General features: G+C 45.6%; 1 protein-coding gene across 1 annotated transcript in view; it reads right to left on the minus strand.

Moving 5' to 3' along the window:
- nnt2 (nicotinamide nucleotide transhydrogenase 2) overlaps nucleotides 1-12,976 on the minus strand; it is a 75,835-nt gene that overhangs the window by 29,741 nt on the left and 33,118 nt on the right. Inside the window, exons 12-14 of the mRNA XM_078427498.1 lie at nucleotides 12,234-12,344; nucleotides 11,269-11,414; nucleotides 8,614-8,809 (exon numbers count right to left, since the gene is read on the minus strand). Coding sequence (XP_078283624.1) covers nucleotides 8,614-8,809; nucleotides 11,269-11,414; nucleotides 12,234-12,344 — 453 coding nt within the window. The remainder of the gene's footprint in view (nucleotides 1-8,613; nucleotides 8,810-11,268; nucleotides 11,415-12,233; nucleotides 12,345-12,976) is intronic.

A 12,976-nucleotide genomic window follows, 5' to 3' on the forward strand; every position in this document is an offset into this window, starting at 1 on the left:
GATATGACATGCAGACATAAAACGCTGCAGTAACCTTGGTGGCACAGCGGTAGAGTTGCCACCTCACACCGCCAGAGACCCTGATTCATTCCCGACCACGGGTGCAATCTGTACGGAGTTTGTACGTTCTCTCCGTGACCTGCGTGTGTTTTCTCTGGCTGCTCCAGTTTCCTCCCACACTCCAGACGTACAGATTTGTAGGCTACTTGGCTTGGTATATTGTAAATTGTCCCCAGTGTTTGTAGGATAGTGTAAAATATGCACGGATTGCTGGTCGGCATGGACTCGATAGGGCCAAAGCTGTATCGCTAAACTAAACTAAACTCAGTGGGTCAGGCAGCATCTCTGGAGAAAAGGAAGGGTGATGTTTTGGGTCGGGAATGGCTGACCTGCTGAGTTACTCCAGCACTTTGTCGTCTATCATATCATATATCATATCATATAGATACAGCCGGAAACAGGCCTTTTCGGCCCTCCAAGTCCGTGCCGCCCAGTGATCCCCGCACATTAACACTATCCTACACCCACTAGGGAGAATTTTTTTTAAACATTTACCCAGCCAATTAACCTACATACCTGTACGTCTTTGGAGTGTGGGAGGAAACCGAAGATCTCGGAGAAAACCCACGCAGGTCACGGGGAGAACGTACAAACTCCTTACAGTGCAGCACCCGTAGTCAGGATCGAACCTGAGTCTCCGGCGCTGCATTCACTGTAAAGCAGCAACTCTACCGCTGCGCTACCGTGTCTATCCTCGGTATAAACCAGCATCTGCAGTTCTTTGTTTCTACCGTTAGCTATGAAGTTGCGATATCTTTATCCTTGTCCATCTCAAGAAGGACACCAGGCAGTGGGTACCAGATCCAATTACATAGGCACAGGGAACCGCAGATGATGGTTTACAAAAAGAAAAGACCCAAAGTGCTGGTGTAACTCAGCAGGTAAGGTTGGAGAACATTTTGGGTTGGGACGCTTCTTCAGAATGAAACTGGAATTTGAAATGTCACCTGTCCACATCCTCTACAGGTACTACCTGACCTGCTGAGCTACCCCAGCACTGGGTACTTGTTTTGTATCCAATTACCTGTCCATTAACAAATGACAAGCATTATTTTCAAATGTCCGCAAAACTATATTTACTACTTGTTTTGGAAACAGCACGGAAACAGGCCCTGTGGCCCAACTTGTCCGGGCAAGACCAAGATGCCCCATTTAAGAAAATACCATTCGCCCGCGTTTGGCTCATATCCCTCCAAACCGTTCCTTCCCTATAACTGAAGCAGAGGAAATCTAGAAATAGTGAAACAAGATTAAATAATGCAAAGACAAATGGAAATGTAGGGAAAATTTTGTTTGCTTTAGCTTCGTAAATTCATAAGTGATAAGAGCAGAATCAGGCCATTTGGCCCATCACGTCTGCTGTTGCTGCCATGGTATCCTGGGTTCAGATTCTCAAGATCAAGTCCATCTTCATTCCTGTTTGCAGAATGTATTACGCCACTGTATTGGAGTGGTTGTGAACTCTAACATCGGTGGCCTCATGCTAACCGATCTTAACGGAATTGCTAAGAGTTTACTTGCTCTGCTGAATTTTAACACCTATGACAGCACTTTTAGGAAACGCAGGGAAATAAATCACTACCCTGCGCAAAATAAATAGAACTCCCAAACTTACATTGCAAAACATTAATCCACAGAGTGACATTTCTAGAAAGGCATTTTCGAAAAAAACTGAAAAGCCTGCAGTGTTAGGTTCTTAATGGAGCCAAGTATGTGGTAAATACCTGCCATCATTATAACGGTCACATAATCTGACTGGGTACCAAACGTTTACAAGTCCCTAGATACCATTAAAAGTTGTTTCAGCTAGTCCATATCAATAAGCACGAGAATTTCAAATCAATTATGCCATTTACACTTGTTGTGTAAGAGGGCACTGGGAATCGAGGACATCTTGTTTATCTAACTGCACCTCCGATGACATCAGGTTTCGGTTTCTTATTGCAATGTATACCAAGGTACGGTGTGAAAAGCTTTGTTTTACATAAGTTCATAAGCTCTTGGGGCAGAATTCGGCCCATCAAGTCTACTCCATCAGGTCAGATAATACTATACATGAATACAATCAAGTCCAACTCAAGTACAACAGAGAGAGCAAAGGGGAAGATAGAGGCAGAATATAGTTCTCAGCATTGTAGCGCATCAGTTCCATAGATGAAGCCCCATGTCCACAGACAGTGAGGTAGTGGTGAATCAATGTAGCACAGGGAAAGATTTAACAAACCCTTAAACAAATAGTCATACAGCGTGGAAACAGGCCCTTCGGCCCAACATGCCCCGTCTACACTAGTCCCACCCGCCTGCGTTTGCCCATATCCCTCTGAACCTGTCCTGTCCATATATCTGTCTCATTATTTCTTAAAATGTTTCCATTGTTAGAACGCCCATCAGTTAGCAGCTTTTGTATTCTTAAAAGCTTTATCTATTCTGCTCAAATTTATTTTGTAGCCAAACAGATGAGTATTATTATTTTACCTATTGTTCACTCTGAAATAAGCAGCGATGAGGCTTTTAAGCCAATGTCGGTACACAAAACAGTGTCGGCACGCATGACTAATAAACATGCGTGTCACGTGGCCAGAAAATGCCGTTCAACTATTTCATGAGAGGTGCCGGTCGGTACCTTTATTAGAGTACCACGGCGGCATGGTGACGCAGCGATAGAGTTGCTGCCTTACAGCGCCAGAGTGATATCCATTACTACTTTCTGTAGTCAGGTTCGATCCTGACTACGAGTGCTGTCTGTTCAAAGTTTGTACGTTTTCCCCGTGACCGTGTGAGTTTTCTCCGAGATCTTCAGTTTGCTCCCACATTCCAGAGACCTACAGATTTGTCGGTGAATTGGCTTGGTATAAGTGTCAAAAGGTCCCTAGTGTGTGTAGGATAGTGGGGATGGCTTGTCAGTGTGGTCTCGGTGGGCCTGTTTCCGCGCTGTATCTCTAAAACGGAAAAACCTTTTTATTATTAGTGGTGCAGGTACTGGCGAACACTGTCACGAAAATAGCACTGGTTATACATGAAAATCACTAACTTATTCTATCATTGAATTACTGTACAAAGTCGCCATCTGTTTCCATTTAGAAAATGGATACCACTAAGCATGGTTCTTCCCCATGATATTCCTCCAATACCACAAGGTTTTTGAACCAAGTGAAGGACATTAATTCTGGGAAATGAAACATTTTCTATTTTAAGAACTTGGCTTCAAAATCTAGCACCCACGGTGATATTGGAAGAAGCACCAAGAATTCCGCACTAGAATATTTGAAGTGACATGCTCATAATTTAATACAGGAACTGGAAAAAATGTTCAACACTTTTATCCCAACTCTGCACTATAACTTGCAGCACGGTGGCGCAGCGGTAGAGTTGCTGCCTTACAGCGCCAGGGACCCGGGTTAGATCCTGACTACGGGTGCTGTCTGTATGGAATTTGTACGTTCTCGCTGTAGGTTTTCTCCGAGAACTTCCGTTTCCTCCCACACTCCAAAGACATTCAGGTTTGTAGGTTAATTGGCTTGGTATAAATGTCCCTACAACACTGTGGCAGGTTTTGTGATGGGCATGCTAATTGCATCTCTCTCTACAGGGTTCTCGACCTGAAATGTCACCCATTCCTTCTATCCAGAGTTGCTGCCTGTCCCGCTGAGTTACTCCAGCATTTTGGGTCTATCTTGAAGATGACGAATGTTGATTTAAAAAATTGAAAATTCAATGGTTTCAAAGAAACAAGAAAAATAAAATCTCCTCTCATAAAATGTCTCAAGACGTTATGCATACAATACATTTATTTGAAATATGGTGACTATTACATCAAGTTGTCATGGTGGGGAATAAGACTGATGGCCAGATAGTCTGCCTAGGTGGTTTTGGCTGAGGATAGAATCTTGGACAACATTTGTACAGTTGCTTACCCCTTTGAGCAAGGTTGCATGTGAGTGTCAATGTCTACTTTAAAAAGTTAAATTAGTGCATGCATTTGCCAGAGTTTGTGAAAAATGCTATACTAATGTCCATTCCATCTCTTGGACGCTGCATGCACTGAGTTATGAAAGTATATATTAATCCTCGTAGATATAAGAGTTATCTATGGGAACAGCCAAAGTTCCTAAGTCAATAGACAATAGGTGCAGGAGGAGGCCATTCGGCCCTTCGAGCCAGCACCACCATTCAATGTGATCATGGCTGATCATTCTCAATCAGTACCCCGTTCCTGCCTTCTCCCCATACCCCCTGACTCCGCTATCCTTAAGAGCTCTATCGAGTTCTCTATCTAGTTCTCTCTTGAATGCATTCAGAGCCTTGGCCTCCACTGCAAGTCCAAGCAAAATATCTTTCATAAAGCTCAAGAACCCCACTAGAAAATAGCTGGAAACAGGCCTGACGGAAATTGCTTCTTTGTTTTGCTCCTTTACTTTTGATTTGCAATAATTCTCACAAATCAGACACAGACGTCTTATCAGTGGCACTTTGTATTTCAAGGATATTGGTCACCATTCTTGTTAATTCTTGTAAGAAAGAAAGATCAACTCTGATAATCATTTGGATCGGCTGACAAGTTGGCTGTAGTTTCAGCCTGCGTTATATATTGAATTATCCTTTCCCAACCCCAAATTCCTTTCTGGACGATCGTAGAACATTTCTCATCCTCTTATTTTTCACTAACTGGCGGAAATACGTTAACCGTTTCATTTGCAGAAATAACCCAAGAATCACTGCATCGTTAAGCAAATCTAAAGTAAAGATAACAGGAAGGATATCATGCACTCTTGCATTCATTTTCTGTAAATCCAAAATGGCGGCGCTGCCATAGCAGCTGCGGCTTACCTGCGGTCCATTTGTCTGTGTTTTTGTTGTTTTTTTGTCTTAATTGTAGTTGTGATGTGGTGTTTTTGTGTTTGTGTACTATGTGTGTATGTGGGGGGGAGGGGGGGAACTGTAAAATTGTAAATAGGTGTCCCTTCCGAACGGAGACCCGACCTTTGTTTTCTGGGCCGTGTCTCTGTTCCTGCTGCGGCCTACCATCGGCCCAACTCCTGGAGCTGTCGGCCTCCAGGGCTCTGGTTCGCAGAGCCCGCGGATCGGACTTACCATCACCGGAGCCGGCCGTCCTCGGAGGCTGCAGGAGCGGCTGCGACTCGCCTTAGGCTCGGGCCGCGTGGATGCCGACATCGGGAGCTCCGGCAGCGGCAGCGTGTTCGCCCGCCCCGGGGTCGCGGGGCTTGGGTCGCGGACATTTCACCGCCCGGCGCGGCCTAAGATATGCCGCGGGATATTTCTCTGCTGGGCGGGGGCTTCAATGTCGGGAGCCACGACCGCCCGACCGTGCAGCAACAGCGGCAGCAGCAGCGTGTTCGCCCGCCCCGGATCGGACTTATCATCGGCGGAGCCAGCCGTCTTCGGAGGCTGCGGGAGCGGCTGGGATTCGCCTTAGGCTCCGGCTGCTGTGGACCGTCCGGCGCGGCCTGCAACCACAACAACCTGACCGCGGGAGAAGACGGCAGGAGAAGGGAAAGACATTGTGGCCTTCCATCACAGTGAGGAGAGGACTGGAGGAGACTCACTGTGATGGATGTTTCTTTTTTTTGTGTGTTTTGGGGGTTGTGCAATTTTAATGCCTATTTAATGCTTTTATTTTACTGTGTTTTTGGGGTTTTGGGGGTTGTGTAATTTTAATGCCTATTTAATGCTTTTATTGTTGGACTGTGGGTGACTGAATTTCGTCCAATATTGGATGACAAATAAAGCTATCTTGAATCTTGAATCTAATGCAGACTATTTAAGAGTTTAAATAAATTGACAGAAATATGCAAGACTTAAGCATATAACCAATCATTTAAGAAACTCCCCACCCGAAAAGTCACCTATCCATGTTCTCCAGAGACGCTACTGCTGAGTTACTCCAGCACTTTGTCTTTTTTTTGTAAATCATCTGCGGTTCCTTCTTTCTTCACTCATTCATAGTCAGTTTAACAAGGAACTTTGTAACATGTCATGTTAAGGGCGTGCACAGTGGTGCAGCTGGTAGAGCTGCTGCCTCATTGCGCCAGTGGCCTGGGTTCGACCCTGACCTCAGATGCGTACTCTGTGTGTTTAATTAAGGAGAGGTTCAAGTTTGCATGTTCTCCCTGTGACGGCGTGGGTCTCTTCCGGGAGCTCTGGTTTCATCCTACATCACAAAGACATGCGAGTTTGCAGGTTAATCGGTCTCCGTAAGATTGCCACTTGTGTGTAGGGAGCGGATGAGAAAGTGGGATAACATAGAACTGGTGTTAACGGTTGATCGATGGTCAGCATGGACTCAGTGGGCTGAAGGGCCTGTGGACCACACTGTATCTCTAAACTACACTGATATACATAACCAAACTACCCCATGTTTTAATTAGTCTTCAGGTCACAATAAAGTAGTCTGCACCGTTAGAAATATATTCATAAAGATGTAATGATAAATATTTGTAATACTGAATGAAAATACTGAAAAGATACAGCACAGAAAATCTTACTTAATACCCAGGTCATCCAAATAATTGAGTAGAAATGTTTAAGAATTATAAAGGCTCAAGTTTAACCATCTTAACAAGGCATTGATATTATAATGATGATATTATGATTATCATATTTCACAAAATGCTGGAGTAACTCAGCAGGTCAGGCAGCATCTCAGGAGAGAAGGAATGGGTGACGTTTCGGGTCGAGCCCGAAACGTCACCCATTCCTTCTCTCCTGAGATGCTGCCTGACCTGCTGAGTTACTCCAGCATTTTGTGAAATAAATACCTTCGATTTGTACCAGCATCTGCAGTTATTTTCTTACACTTATGATTATCATATGTACTGCAATGAAAGTAAGTAAATATTCTTACTTGCAGCAGCGTAATAGGCCTGGAAACACTTTGCTCAATAAATAACATAATAATAACTTGACCTGTGAGTGGAAAGTGGAGATAGAGTGAAGAAATATATCTGCGCTCTAAATGGCCCTGGAATTCTGAGTACACACAAAATATTAAAATACTTTATCTTATTTTCTCAGCAACAGCACCATCTACTGCCAGTAAAAGGGGGGACTTGCAATAAAATAACTTTCTCAAATCCTGTGACTTACACTCAGCGTCACCTAGAGATTACACACGTCAGTTTTTGGATCGAGAACTGATTGATTTCAATTAATGCAGTGTTTACACCTCCTCACACAGAACCCTTGAGATTCCAACCTGCGGCACGGTGGCGCAGCGGTTGAGTTGCTGCCTTACAGCGAATGCAGTGCCGGAGACTCAGGTTCGATCCTGATTACGGGCGCCGTCTGTACGGAGTTTGTATGTTCTCCCCGTGACCTGCGTGGGTTTTCTCCGAGATCTTCGGTTTCCTCCCACACTCCAAAGACGTACAGGTATGTAGGTTAATTGACTGGGTAAACGTAAAAATTGTCCCTAGTTTGTGTAGGATAGTGTTAATGTGCGGGGATCGCTGGGCGGCGCGGACCCGGTGGGCCGAAGGGCCTGTTTCCGCGCTGTATCTCTAAATCTAAAATCTAAACCCATTATCTCCGTTGTACAGAGTTTGCAGCCACTGCGTGGGAAGGAACTGCGGATGCTGGTTTACACCAAAGGGAGACACAAAATGCTGGAGTAACTCAGCGGGACGGGCAGCATTTGTGGATAGAAGGAATGGGTGATGTTTCGGGTCGAGACCTCTAAGTACAGCTACTGTACTCGAGTTTGAAACTGATTGTATCTCGGTATGATACATCTGATCTGTTTGGATGGCAAAGCAAAGCTTTTCACTGTAGCCTGGTATAAGACGTACAGGTATGTAGGTTAATTGGCTGGGTAAATGTAAAAATTGTCCCTAGTGGGTGTAGGATAGTGTTAATGTACGGGGATCGCTGGGCGGCACGGACTTGGTGGGCCGAAAGGGCCTGTTTCCGGCTGTATATATATGATATGATATATGATATGATATATGATATGATATATGATATGATATATGATATGATAAGTTGCATTAAGAAACCTCAACCTAATTTCAGGTTCGATCCTGACTACGGGCACCGTCTGTACGGAGTTTGTACATGCTCCCCGTTACCTGCGTGGGTTTTCTCCGAGATCTTCGGTTTCCTCCCACACTCCAAAGACGTACAGGTATGTAGGTTAATTGACTGGGTAAATGTAAAAATTGTCCCTGGTGTGTGTCGGATAGTGTTAATGTGCGGGGATCGCTGGGCGGCGCGGACCAGGTGGGCCGAAGGCAGTTTTCTGTCTTAAAACTGTTACAATTTGTTTTGTTGGGTTGTTGTTGATTAAATTAATTAAATTATTGCATCGTATGGGAGGCGCATTCCCAATCTCGTTGTACCCCTGTACAATGACAATAAAGATATATTGTATTGTATTGTATTGTATTGGAGGGCCTGTTTCTGCACTGTAACCCAAAACTAAACCCGAAACTACGACAAACCAGTCAACCAGTCATGGAATTAAGAGCGAAGGACTGAAGATACGACACTAACTTGCAGAAGATACCTTCACTGCCAGTCAAACGCTGGTTTTCTCACCTATGGTTCCACCCGCTGCCATGGCAGCAGACATCTGACCAAGGAGCTCGGGGGAGGGGTTGGCTGCACCCAAGGTGGCCGCCAGCCCGCCAGCCACGCCAATCATGCCCAACGCGTTTCCTAGTCTGGCCGTTTTCTGTGTGGAAAGGCCAGCCAATGCACCGATGCAGCAGAGGCCTGAACCGAGGTACATCATCTGCAAGAGCAAAAAATACATTACGTTGAAGTAATATTTATCGGGTATAACAGTAACAGAGTCTATACGAATCACTAAATCAGAGTCAGAGTCACACAACATGGAAACAGGCCCTTCGGCCCAACTCACCCATGCCAACCAAGATGCCCCATCTAAGCGAGTCCCATTTGTCAGTGTTTGGCCCAGAGCCCTTTGAACCCATCCTATCCATATTTCTCCAAACGCCTTTTAAAAGTCAAAATTACATCTACTTCCACAGCTGTTCTCCCCGTGACCTGCGTGGGTTTTCTCCAGGATCTCTGGTTTCCTCCCACACTCCAAAGACATACAGGTTTGTAGGTTGATTGGCTTGGTATAGTTGTAAATTGTCCCTCGTGTGTATAGGATAGTGTAAGTGTGCAGGGATCGCTGGTCGGCGCGGTCTCAGTGGGGCAGTTTTTCCGCGGTGTATCTCTAAACTAAACTGAGAAAGCTTCCCCTGGCAGCTCACGACAGATACAGACTACCCTCTAAGTGAAAACATCTTCCCCGAAGCCCCTCCTTAAATCTCTCCCCTCCCAAATTAAGTTTTCGAATCTTCTAGCTTTAGAATCCTCTATCCCGGGAAAGGGGATTGGGTAAACCAAGCCTGAGTGGGGTGAATTGGGATGACAGTTTTTTGTACTTCACTGGGTGAAATTAAACTAGATAATTGAATGATGGTTTCCTTTTTAACAGTAATCTTACACGAGTGGCTAACAACTGGAAACAAGTGTAAAAGCAAACTGAATTAAAATACATCAGGTTTCCGCTTAACGACAGCTCATATCATCAGAACGGATGTGGGTTCTCACACGAAGGATGGTGGGTGTGTGGAAAGAGCTGCCAAAGGAGGTAGTTGAGGCAGTTATAGGTATAGGACAGGTTTGGAGGGATATGGGCCAAATGCGGGCAGGTGGGACTAGTGTAGCTGGGACATGTTGGTCAGTGCGGGCAAGATGGGCCGAAGGGCCTGTTTCCACGCTGTACGACTCTAACAGCCATTGAAAAGAACAAATGGAGCAATTTCACAATAATGTTACCAGTCTCATGGAGATAGTCATGATGCCATGGGCTTTGGACAAGTGTATTTTATCTGGTAGAGGGCTATTGATGCATTCTTGTAAAGTACTCTTACAAGCACTCCAGTGCAGCCGTTAAACTGGTTAAATCAATTTGACCATTAATCTAGTTAAGTCATTTTAATTCTTAACAGAGACACAAGGAACTGCAGAGGCTGGAATCTTGAGCAAAACAAAGCGCTGAAGGAACTCAGCGGGTCAGGCAGCATCCGCGGAGAGAATGGACAGACAACGTTTCGGGTTGGGATCTTTCTTCGGACTGACTGTGAGAGAGAAACTAAAGATAGATACAAAGGGTCGAGACCCTTCTTCAAGACTGAGAGTCAGGGGAGAGGGAAACTAGAGGTAAGGAGAGGTACAGAACAAAGCAGAGCCGTCACTGGAGGCCCAGGAGCCCACAATGGTCCATTGTTGGCCGTGGAGGAGGTGAAATCTTATTGTACATCAGAGATTATTGTACATCAGAAATAATGGGTTGGAATCCACAGGGTCTCGTTTGAGGAGATGCAAGTATTGTATTAATTAAAATCAACAGACCATCAGTCCGAAGAAGGGGCCCAACCCGAAACGTCGCCTGTCCATTCCCACCACGGATGCTGCCTAACCCGTTGAGTTCCTCCAGCCAGCATTTTGTTTTTTGCTCAGTTTTTTACGGTTTTAAAGCGTTCCCCCCAAGCAATTTAAGCAGAATTCTGAAAATTAAACCCCCGATGGCTTACGTGCTGGATAAGACTGTCAGTAAAATAAAAGAGAGAAGGATAATTTGTACAATTGTGAATTTTGTTCCATTAACACACAAGAAGTTGAAAACAAAGGAAGACCCGGCTTGTGGGGGGGGGGGGGGGGGGGGGGGGGGCACGCCGAGAACGAAGGGCGACCATTGGGGACTACATGGAATACTTTGTAACTTTGTCGGCATCCTACACTGCATGTGGCAACTCTTTGTACACCTTGTGCATGCAAAACAAAGACACTGTCACTTGTCACCTGTGACAATAAAGCATCATTCATTCATTCATTCATTCATTCACGCATTGTGAAGGTGCAGTGAACCAAGACACAAAACGTAAGGTATCACAAAAAGCCGGAGTAACTCAGCGGGTCAGGCAGCATCTTAGGAGAGAGGGAACGGGTGACATTTCGGGTCGAGACCCTTCTTCAGTCTGAAGAAGGGTCTCGACCCGAAAGGTCACCCGTTCCTTCTCTCCTGAGATGCTGCCTGACCCGCTGAGTTACTCCAGCTTTTTGTGACACCTTCGATTTGTACTAGCATCTGCAGTTATTTTCCTACAAAACACATAATGTGCTCAATAACACAAGGCTGGCATTGGCGAAGAAGGGAAGGGAAGTAAACGCAACCTGCTCGATGTTGTATCCGCTGGCCAAAGCGGTTCCATAGCCACCGACAAACATTGCTCCAGGCAGCATGTACAGGTAGTTGTACTCTGGCGGGTCTGTGGGTCGTTTAAACATATCCAACATCCGTTGCGTAATAAGGAAACCACCTGAAATAAGACATTTGCAAAATATATGTTTAATTCCGGTGAAAGGAAGCATCTGGCAAGTGAGGAATAATTAACAGGGTTACAAAAACGTCGTTACCGGTGAAGGCGCTAAAGCAAAGTACTTCCATTTTAAAAACACTTCACATCACTGAATAAAGTTATGTTAGAAGGATCTGCAGATACTGGCTTACACTGTAGATAGACACAAAATGCTGGAGTAACTCAGCGGGGCAGGCAGCATCTCAGGTGCCATGCAGGTACAGGAGTTTGCACCTTCTCCCTGTGACCAAGTGGGTTTCCTCCAGGTGCCATGGTTTCCACCCACATTCAAAAGAAAGCTTAACTGGCCTCTCTAAATTGCCCTTAGCGGGTAGATGAGAAAGTGGGGATAATCTAGAACTAGTGTGAATAGGTGATGAATGGTCGATGTGGACTTGGTGGGCTGAGGGGCCTGTTTCCATGCAGTATCCCTGAAACTAAAATCAAGCACTTCTACGTACGTAGATTATAAATATATATAAATATGCAGTGAACAAGAGGAAACTTAATCCCTTTAGGAATCCCTTGAGGAAGGGGGGAGGGGAGGAGGAAGGGGGGAGGGGAGGAGGAAGGGGGGAGGGGAGGAGGAAGGGGGGATGTGGGGGAGGGGAGGGGGAGGGAGGAGGGTACTGCACCAATGCAGGAGACGGGTCCACTTGGTCTAGTATCATTTAATGATGCAACGATGCAAGAAAGATGGTCCAATATTGAAGGGCTACTTCTTAAATCAATTGCTCAAATTCACTTACATTGATCACAGTCACACTCTTTCCAACCTACCTGCTATGTTAATCGATGATATAAACGCAGCCATCAGGGCAAGAGTTTGAGGTACGCTTGATGGCAAGTAACTTCCTCCCATTAGGACCAGACCACCCACTGCTGTAACTCCTAAAAATTGGAACACAAGAACACATTACAATCTGGAGAAGCATTCATCTCCGAATAGTGGCCGCCTTCGGATGCTGCGGGAGCGGCTGCGACTCGTCTCCGGAGGCTCCAGCCGCGGGCCCCATGGACGTCGGAGGCCCACAGGCCCCTGGGTGGGGGACGACATCGGGAGCTCCGGCAGCGGCAGCGTTTTCGCCCGCCCCGAATCGGGCCTTTCACCGTCCGGCGCGGCCTGGAATAGCTTCAATGTCGGTGGGGGCTTCAATGTCTGGAGCCCCGACCGCCCCGATGTGGCAACTCCAACAGCCTGACCGCGGGAGAAGACGGCAGGGAAGAGAGAAAGACATTGTGGCCTTCCATCACAGTGAGGAGGGACTGGAGGAGACTCACTGTGATGGATGTTTCTTTTGTTTGGTGTTAGTTTATGATTGTGCGTGTTATTGCATTTTTATTGATTATTCTTATTGGTCTTATTGTTGAACTGCGGGTAATGTTTAATTTCACTACACATTTATGTGTATGTGACAAATAAACGACTATTGACTATTGAAAGGCCTGGATAGAGTGAACGTTGAGAGGATGTTTCCACAAGTGGGAGAGTCTAGGACCAAAGGCCATGGCCTCAGAATAAA

This window comes from Rhinoraja longicauda, chromosome 33, assembly GCF_053455715.1.
Source record: "Rhinoraja longicauda isolate Sanriku21f chromosome 33, sRhiLon1.1, whole genome shotgun sequence".
NCBI classification, from domain to species: domain Eukaryota; kingdom Metazoa; phylum Chordata; class Chondrichthyes; order Rajiformes; family Arhynchobatidae; genus Rhinoraja; species Rhinoraja longicauda.